The following is a 10,276-nucleotide window of genomic DNA, read 5'->3' on the forward strand; positions in this document are numbered from 1 at the left end:
ATATATTTCTTAGTCGTGTCAAGCTCATCTTTACTTTCCAGAAACTATACTTTACTTAGTAAAGGCTAAGGAGCCGATAATCACGACTTTGGTCTCAAAGTAAACTTTACATGACTATGCGTATAAATCATGTAGGCCTTCATTTTAAACCAATTTCCTAGAATAGAAACACATTTTAATATGGTTGGGTTATAGATCGAAACGTCATGTCGAGCAACATTTTTTTGTTGATGTGTTGATCGTTGCATCGTTTCGTTTGTCTTATTGTTATAAATTATAAAAATAATGTTTTATTATATTTTTCTTACGAATTTTGCTGCGTCTACCGGTTTTTGATATTTCTACTATACTCTTCCTACATGATGGTTTTTTTTTCTAAACATTTAACTTTTGATATACTTAAAATAATAATGTTATTATTATATATGTTTTTTTATGGAAATACCTATAACTTAATTGAATAATATTATGTTGTGTATTATGTTCTCAAAAACATAAATTATGCGTATAAAGTAGGTACCTACCTCGTCTAGCACGTAGCACGTCTTACCCTGTACTTTACTTTGGGACCGTACTTTTCTAAGGAAAGTCAAGCAATTCTCTCTGAAATTAAATATGTTGAAAGTAAACTTCGGTCATACAAAGTTTACTTTGTGAAGACTCTTTTGCTCTAAAGTAAAGTCACGATTGTGAATGTCGAATGAGTAGACCATAGACACTTCACACTAGTCTACACCAAAGAGTATAGTAGGGAAGTCTATTAAGGCCCTACTCACGGTTCAACACAACCAACAATCTGCTGAAACAATTTGTTGCAGTCGCGATTGAGCGTTCTCTACTCACGATTCATCCAACCCTCAATCTGATGACACCTCGATGACACAATTTCATTCCGCGATTGCTTGCCACAACGTGTGCACGTCACGTTGATGCCTGGCCTGATGCTAAACCTCAACGCAATAATACGCATTATTAATGGATATACTAATTTATGAAATATAAGATCTTTGTAAAGCTTGTATTTTTTCCAATTTTATTGATAGATTTCAAGGGCTATAAAGTATAAACGGCTATAAAATATAAACATCTTCCTCAAATATGTAAAAATGTCTTTCCCGCGTTTATCTCAAAACCGCCATTTTGCGATTACTGCGCAGCGCGATTGAGCCGAGATTGGAGCAATCACAATACTCACGTTCCAACACGCACACAATCTGCTGAGACAATTTGTCGGGTTGCTTCCGCGCCGATCCAATTCGCAACATGTTGGGTTACGCCCCCAACGTGCCCTCAACTATACTAGACAACTATAATAAGACGCTTCACTGCAGATTGTGTCAACAGATTGTTACTGAAATTGAATCGTGAGTAGGCTACTTTAGAGCTAGCGCACACGAGCAACTTTTGTCTCCGCAACTATTTTGTCTCTCCCATCAACTCTATGGGCTAGTAAGGAAGTGCGCGCACGTAGCGACGCAACTCCCTATAGAGTTGATGGGGAGACAAAATAGTTGCGGAGACAAAAGTTGCTCGTGTGCGCTAGCTCTTATTCTACACTGTTCTACACTCTACACTCTACTGACTGTGCCCTATAATAATTAATACATTATTCCAATACATAATAGTAACTAATACTTAATCTGTGATACATAAAAATGGATCTAAATAAATTGTGTCCTGAAATTCCGAAAGTGGTAGGTTTTTTATCTATTACTTTTTATACTTTTTATTTGAAACTATCTGGCTGTTCCGCGCGGTTTCACCCGCATTGCTCCGCTTCTGTTGGTCTTAGCGTGATGATATATAGCCTTACTAGCTTTCCACCCGCGGCATCGCCTGCGCAGTGTGTGGGATTTCCGGGATAAAACCTATCCTATGTCCTTTCTCGGGTATCAAAATATCTCCATACCAAATTTCATGAAAATTGGTTCACTAGTTTAGGCGTGATTCAGTAACAGACAGACAGACAGAGTTACTTTCGCATTTATTAATATTATAGCCTTATAAAGCCTTCCTCGATAAAATAAATGGGCTATCTAACACCGAAATTTTTTTTTTTAAATCGGACCAGTAGTTCCCTAGATTGGCGCGTTGAAACAAACAAACAATCAAACACTCTTCAGCTTTATAATATTAGTATAGATTAGTATAGTCATGGACCAATATACCAGAAACTAGAGTATATTGGGTCCATGGTATAGTATAGATAGTCTCTACCTTACAAATATGATATTTCCAGGAATTACATGCTCATTTGAATGGTTCTCTAAGTCGAAAAACTTTGCTTGAACTTAAACGCTGTTATGCAGATTCTGGTGTCAGCGATACAGCCAATGCATTCTTGGATGAATTTCTAATAGGTGCGGGTGATACTAGAAATTTAACTGAGTAAGATAACAATTTGTACTAATTTTAATCGTTTATTTGTTTGCATAAACACATTTATTAACATCATAATAATTAAAATGATTACAAGAGTGGGCATATATAATAGTATTTTAATGCTTGCTTTAGCAGAATTTCAATTTACAACAGCATAAAAAATATGTAACATCTTATTTTATAATATAACTTCATGCAGCCTCATTTTTTAAATGAATTTGATTATGTATTGTATTTTGCAGCTGTTTCCAAGTATTCAACATAGCACATTCATTAACAAAAACACCAGAAACATTATCATTAGCAACGCAATTGACGTTAAAGGAATTTCAAGATGATGGCTGTTGTTATATTGAACTGCGTAGCACACCTAGAGAGACGCCATTTATGACAAGTAAACAATATATTGAAACTATTGCTGAAACTATGAGGTATGTTTTCAAAGTATCTGTTTATCAATATAAATTCCACTTACAAAACGTGTTTGCAATTTTTTATTATCATTGACTCATTATAATTTAAAAGTATTATAACATTCCAGAAATAATACCCATCTCGCTATTAAATCACGGCTCATTGTATCTATAAACAGAACTAGTACAATAAAAGAAGCAGAGACGATTGCCGATCTAGCTACCTCCTGTTACAAACAGTACCCTGATGTTATTGTTGGCATTGAACTAAGTGGCAATCCCAGTGTGGGAAAGTTTGAAGATTTTGTACCAGCTTTGACAAAAGCTAGATATGCTGGGTTAAATGTATTGTTACAATTTAACCCCATACAGTTGTGTTTAAATTATTAGTTTAGAAAATCAGATTGTCTTTCACATACTAAATGATATTCCTTGACTTTTTTTTTTATGTAAAGAACAAAGGTTTACTTTACTGTTACCAGTAGCATGTTTCAGTTTACTCAATGATTTTAAATAATGTCATTTCGACCCATTGATTACAAAAAATGATATTTAAAATACAGAACTAATTTTATTATAATTAATTGCACGCTAAGCAATAATTTTTAAAAATAAATTGCTATATTATATATTTTATTACAGGTAACCCTGCATTGTGGTGAAGTGTGTAACCCCACAGAAGTATTAGAGATGTTACAATTCAAACCAGACCGTATCGGCCATGGGGTCTGTATTCACCCTGATTTTGGTGGCACTGAGGAAACATGGCAAGCATTGTGTAAATCACAGATACCAGTTGGTAAAGAACTAATCAATAATCATTATTCCTATAGATGGCGCGGACTGTGCCTTAGACATAAAACTGAAAGAATAAATTTGATTGAATAGAGAGAATCGACAGCCAATCCCATCAGAGGGTGGGATTGGCTGTCGCCCCGGATTGCCGGAAGTTGCGGGTTCGACTCTCGCCTGGTAATGGAATTTTGTTCTATTATTTAAAAATTTATATTTATTGGCATTTTGAATGTCATAAAAATATCAAAATTCAACTAATCATAAATTATTTTAATGTAGGTACTTTTTTTTTTAGAAATCTGCTTGACAAGTAATGTGAATACAAAATCTACTCCTGATTATAATTCACACCACTTTAAGGAGCTCTACAATGCAAATGTTCCTGTTATAATATGCGTTAGTATTCTCCTTTATATGTTTTTAAGACCTAGCGGCTAGATTAAAGATAAGAAAATTTAGATTTTTATGTAATTGATATAACTAAAGCTCATTCATTTTTTAAAGTTCTTTCCAGCTCCACCTGGTATCTTTTAAATGTTATCAGTTAGTATCCTAATCCTAGCGGGAATGAAACCAATAATCATTAAAATCGCTTTAGCCTTTCTTGTGTGATATTATAATAGCAATTAAATAATGGTTTAATTTAAATAAAATGGTTTTTTTTTAAGGAATTTTTCCTATTTTTTTTTTAATTATATAACAAAGTAGATAAATTTTATTAATTAAGTTCAAGATAAATAAAATATGTTTGGTGTTGCAGACCGATGACAAAGGAGTGTTTTCTACATCCCTATCCCAAGAATACAGAATATGTGCAGATGTATTTGGATTGCAACCACCACAGTTAGCCAAATTAGCTCTTAATGCAGTCAACTATATTTTTGCTGTTGATGAACGCAAAAGCATTGTGGAAAAAATGATGAATTTTATAAATAAAAATTCTTTAGAGAATGTTTTATGTTTATGTGTTTTTTATTTTACATTAATTTATTCATAAATGTTACAATTTATATAGAAATGCAATCACAATGTTAAAAACCTGTTTGTTTTTGAACAAGCAGAGCAAAAGAAGGCACGTAACTGTAGCGCTGAGTGAAATGTGGAGGGAATTAATGCACACGGATACGTTCACGCCCGTAATATTGAATACATATTTAATTAACAATAATATATAAAACACAACTGTTCTGTGATATAAACTAATAACGAAGAAGGTTCTTGTCCCCAACTTGTCTCTTTCTAATTAGGTGACCATGGCCAAACAAAATTAGGGACAAATTGCTTGTAACTCGTTCGTGTAAATGCCCTGTAGATACTTTTGATGATGCGCTTAAAGTGGCGGCTCGTAAGTTTAGCGCTCACCTTGAAGTGGAGGCGATCTATTTGAACGAAATAAAGGCGAACTTGCCGTAAAAAATTGAAGGTCACCACTGGACTTACGTGCCGCGACTACTACCTAATTAATTAGGTAGTGTACATATTATGTTAAAATATGTGTGCTCCCTGCATGCCCACGGTTATTCGGGTGATTTTTTGTACGCGGTTCTTTTAATCCCTCGTTTACGTTACTCGATACAATTGTAAGTTATCTATTTTAGCGGAAAAAAAGTTCGCGGACTAAATTCCCTCGTCCGCGAAGGCCACAAGTCTTAAATTAAAATATTTTTACGGATACACAATTCTTGAGATGGTGTAAAGTCAAACAAAATTCATGGTCACCCTTATTATCATTTCTACCTGTGATTTCTACAATCATCAATGATTGGTTGAGTTGTCAAAACATTAGACAAGGACTAACTAAGGACTCTTTTAAACTTCTGCTAATAAGGAAAAAGCAAGCCTTAGCCTTTAGCTAACAATTGATCATCGTTTACCAAACTATATACTGTATTAACGTTTTTAGTCGACCTTTTTTTTTCTTAGATCATTAAGTACAGTGCGACACAAAAGAGATGACAAAAAATGAGGGCGCCACCGTCGCTCATATAGCAACACTGATACTGCGACGCAAGCAATCTTGATACTATAGAATAAAAATCAAAAAAATAAAAAGTAATAAATACCGCGATTTAAAGTTGTTTCATTCATCATCGTGTAAATTTAAGACAAAAATACATTAGTATTTTAAATGACCTACCTAGGTCAAATTTTACTTAAATGTATTTGGAATTAGTTTATAGAAATCGGTCAAGCCATTTAGACAGCAGAGGCGCACATAGAATCAAACATACGAACAAACAAACATACATACATACAGCTCAAACCTAAGGCTCAAACACATTACGCTCCTTCTGGGTCCGTCAGGTAAAAAAAACAAGGTGATTTGAAAACTACATATTTTTATTTATTTTTTGTAGATATTCTCCTTCATTTTTACTCCCTTGCTCCACTATCCTGCGTACTGTGCTTTCAGAAACCCCTATAACAAACGAATTAAGATGAATAAAATCAAATAGTACATTTAACATATTTATTTAGTAGCTTAAAACTATTTTTTTTTATGTCGGAGGCCAAGACTCACTTTGGATCCCTGCGTCCACTCTAGTAAGTAGCAAGTAAGGATTCATAGATAGCTGTATGAAAATAGTTATCACTATACTATTTAAGGCTGGTTTGATTGGATATAACTTCTTGACTCAAATTGTGCTGGTCGCACTATAAAAACTAGTTTTTGTTTACATACAAATAACCTCAAATTAAATTTCAAAAACGTAATAATCGCCATAGATACGTACATTAAACACTCGTCACTAATGGAATATTCTATTTTACGTAGTACTGAGCAAAAATAAATGGAATCTCACCGGTATAATCTGCTGTACGTCTGTAAACGTTTTCCAAATATTTTTCTCGTTTTTCAGCTTGAAATTATGAGAAACACCGAATGAAAACTTTATATATGGCATCACGGACACCGCTACGTTTAACCTTTTTCATGATTTCTCCTTTTTTGAGTAAATTTCTTGTTTAAAATAACAATTTTATCTCAACTTCACCAAATAAACAACAAATTTTTATTCAACTTGACAGCTGCATTGATAATTCAGGGTTGCCAGATAATGAAAAAAAAATTAGTTCCAAATTAATTAATTTCATCTCTTTTATGTCGCACTGTAATGGATTACACTCGCAGGCGTTTCCCCTTTTGCCGAGGTATAAGATTATTCGAATCGAAAAATCTTATGCTTTCATAAAAACTACTTGCGTAATCGATTACAAACACTCTGCGTATTCGTAAAACATCGAAAGGACTTCTGCGAGTGCTCCGCTAAAAATGCCGTTTTGCACTGTCAAGTCTTGCAGAAGCATTTCAAACATGTCGAATATTAAAAAAGATGGAATAACCTTTCATTAGTGTATATTTTTTTATTTTTTTAACGTACATTTCTAATTAAATGCAATTTCTAATAATCGTCGATGTATCGTTTAGCAATATGATCAAGACAAATAATCGAGTCATGTTTACTCGATCATTGATGCGGCCCCACGAGACTATCATGGAAAGAAAATATACAAATTTAATCTTTATGAACTAACAGATAAAGTTGAATTTAAAACGCGATAATGAATCGCATTCCTTACGAGACTATCTTTTAAAGAAATACAAATTTAATCTTTATGAACTTGGGGATAGAGTTGAATTTAAAAACTCGTCGCATAAAAGGTCGTAAATTTTTACGACTTTCGTGACACAAATTATTTTTATGAATGTGTGACTTGTGATTGTATTTCAATAGTGTGAGTTACCCTCTCCGCACCAAAATCAGCAGAAAGTTTACTTAGAACATTTGCCAGCGTACTCCATCCATTACATAATGATCTAAGTTTTTTTGTATTTGTATTGTATATAAAATGCCCGGAAAATTCCCGGAAAATATCCGGAAAATGCGTGAACATGTCCGGAAAAAGCGTGGAAAATGCCACTTCAAATTTGCGAAGTAATTAAAGCAGAAAACCATAAAAAGAAAAAGAAAGCTAAAATATTTCATACTTAATGTATGGGAGGGTTTAAAGATAATTTTTTTCATATTTCTCGATTTATTTTTAAAAATTTATTACGGCCATTTTACTCATTAGGGTTAAAGCACAGTATTAGGTACCATATTTCCTAAATAATATTGTAATACTGTGGTTAAAGTATGTACCTACGTAGTATATATCTGTCAACTGTGGTTAAAGTCTTTTTTAGAGCACACCCCGGACACTCCATACAAAATTATCGTTTTGACCTCAGAGCAATAAACCTATAGAGTACTTGTATCGAGCGTATACAATTTACATATATTTGTTTCTCTCTATTTAAAGAAGACGTCGTATGAAAGAATGAGATAGCTATAGACTACAAGCTACGTTTCAACATAGTCATGGCACCATTTTTACTATAGGTACGTATTTATATAGATAGAAGGTGATAGTGATGGGATGTGCTTCAATCGATAAAATCGTGAATGCATTTTGCATTTACGGTTTCGTGAAATAATAAATAATAAAAAAAAAAAAACAAAATTAATAATTAATTTCAGTTCAATACATTATTTGTTTAATCCTACGAATATAATTAAGGCGAAATTATGCGGGAATGGATAACTTTCTCTTTCACTGCTGAACCGATTACAATGAAATTTTGTACTTACACACATAGGATAGATTTTATCACGGAAATCCCACGTGAACGGAAACTGTGCGGGATTTTCTTTAAAAACGCGGGCGGAAAGCTAGTATATTATAAAATAAATTTTAAAACTTAAATGTACCTAATCCTACTACTATAAATTATAAAGGCGAAAGTTTGTAAGTATGGATCTATGTTACTCTTTCACGTAAAAACTACTGAACCGATTACAATGAAATTTAGCACACATATAGAAGGTTATTTGGATTAACACATAGGGTAGGTTTTATTCCGGAAACCCCACGGGAACGGGAACTATGCGGGTTTTCCTTTGAAAACGCGGGCGAAGCCGCGGGCGGAAATCTAGTTTAAAATAAAGATAGAAAGGCACAGTCAGCATGAAGGAATCATGCAGCATTTTAACAAGTTCATAAAAGGAAAGTCTTAAAGAAAACATTTTCCTTTCAAACTACTGATAAAGCGAAAGTTTTTGATGATGGATGTTTGTTACTCTTTCACGCGAATACTACTAAACCGATTACAATGAAATTTGGAAAAATTACTTTTGATCCCGTAAATCCCACAGGAATGGGAACTATGCGGGTTTTTCTTTGAAAACGCATGTATATCAAGTATGTATTTCAATAGTAGTTTCTCATCTATGAGAACTGTCATTTAATCAACCGTTTAATTGTCACATAGTTACACAAGTAACCTATGTGTAAAAAAATTCCAAATAAAAATTCACCTTCTTTAATCAAATGTATTTATTATGTACAGGAACAAAAAAAAACGTAAGCGTAAGATTGCACAATTCTTCTAGAGTTCGAAATGCAGTGAACACAATCTAGCAAATTTCGACGGCGTCCAATCTACTCGTCTCATGTTTTATACCCATTTTTTATTTAGCTCTGGAAATCTAAAACAAAATGAATTTATTAATAATCTAAAAGAGAAAATAATAAACAACAAACTAAACACATAAGTCAAATAAAACTACCACGTGGTATTTTTTATTTTCCTGCTGTAGAAAATTTACATCTATTATTTGCAACAACTAACTACATATAAATCTGATATAAGAAACAAAATAAATAAATCAACGTTAATATGAAATAGATTTTATGTCATAAATCGATAATATACGCTAGTTAGTTACATCACTACGGTGGTAAACAAAATGCCAAATGTGATAATATTGTGACATTTTATAAAAATTATTTAATTCTTTTGTATTCTACAACCCCATAAAGTGGGTAAATGTTACAGTTACAACATAGAATTATAAAAAAGCGCTTGATAAAACCTTCAAATAGGGTTAAAACATAAATATTTATCAATTTGCTGAAAATCACTTACCGATGGAAAGATATTTTCTCATTGTTTTCATCCAAAACTCCCATTCGACTAGTGATAGCCGGTAGCTAAACATACAATAGTGATTTTAGCACACTGACAAATAAAAAGAAACACTATACACTTTATATTTTCTAAATATTTCGTTAAAAACACTTGATGCACCGAGACCTCCAGCTGGAAGGCAAACAAAATATAGCCGGCGCGCTACGTTTGAAGACAGTGCAGATACTCTATCGCTATCTCAATCTGGCTTATGCTGTTATTGACTAAGAGTAAGTAGATTAGAAAATATGTATTTTGTTCTGTCTCAATATAAGAACTCTATAGGTTTATTGCTCTGAGGTTTTGACAGTCACACTGTAGAGACTGCAAATGTGTGTGGTTGGCACCACAGAACAGTAAGAAGTTGGCACATTTGTGACTAGCGTAAAAAAAAATTCGCGTTTTTCTGATGAAATACATCCGTAAACAGCACAATATTTAACCATTTTCTACGAAAAAACGATAATCACAAATCCAAAATAATAAAATTACTTTAAGTCAATTTGATTAATGTTGTCAATCTTCGTTGCGTTTCGTCTTCGTTGGTATCGTCCAAGAAGCTTATATCTTATACACTGGAGATTTCGGTATGAACATTTGACATGTAACAAGAAAATTGTTGTGTTTTATCACTTTCACACCTAACTTGGTATTGCCACTGTTAATACGAAGT

At 33.1% G+C, this 10,276-nt stretch overlaps 1 protein-coding gene and 1 long non-coding RNA gene across 2 annotated transcripts; one reads left to right on the forward strand and one right to left on the reverse strand.

Moving 5' to 3' along the window:
* Positions 1-1,567: 1,567 nt before the first annotated feature.
* Positions 1,568-4,554, forward strand: LOC123691999 (adenosine deaminase-like protein; the record flags this gene model as incomplete). Its single annotated transcript, XM_045636601.1, has 8 exons — positions 1,568-1,618; positions 1,650-1,694; positions 2,240-2,388; positions 2,625-2,813; positions 2,924-3,140; positions 3,438-3,594; positions 3,886-3,986; positions 4,351-4,554. Coding segments are annotated over exons 2-8 (1,056 nt in total), but the record flags the coding sequence as incomplete, so codon positions are not given.
* A 1,358-nt stretch (positions 4,555-5,912) lies between these two features.
* LOC123692000 lies at positions 5,913-6,706 on the reverse strand. The gene is made up of 2 exons (XR_006751467.1): positions 6,395-6,706; positions 5,913-6,009 (listed from the first exon to the last, which is right to left on the reverse strand). It is a non-coding gene; the product is annotated as an uncharacterized LOC123692000 (long non-coding RNA).
* Positions 6,707-10,276: the final 3,570 nt, after the last annotated feature.

This window comes from Colias croceus, chromosome 5, assembly GCF_905220415.1.
Source record: "Colias croceus chromosome 5, ilColCroc2.1".
NCBI lineage: Eukaryota > Metazoa > Arthropoda > Insecta > Lepidoptera > Pieridae > Colias > Colias croceus.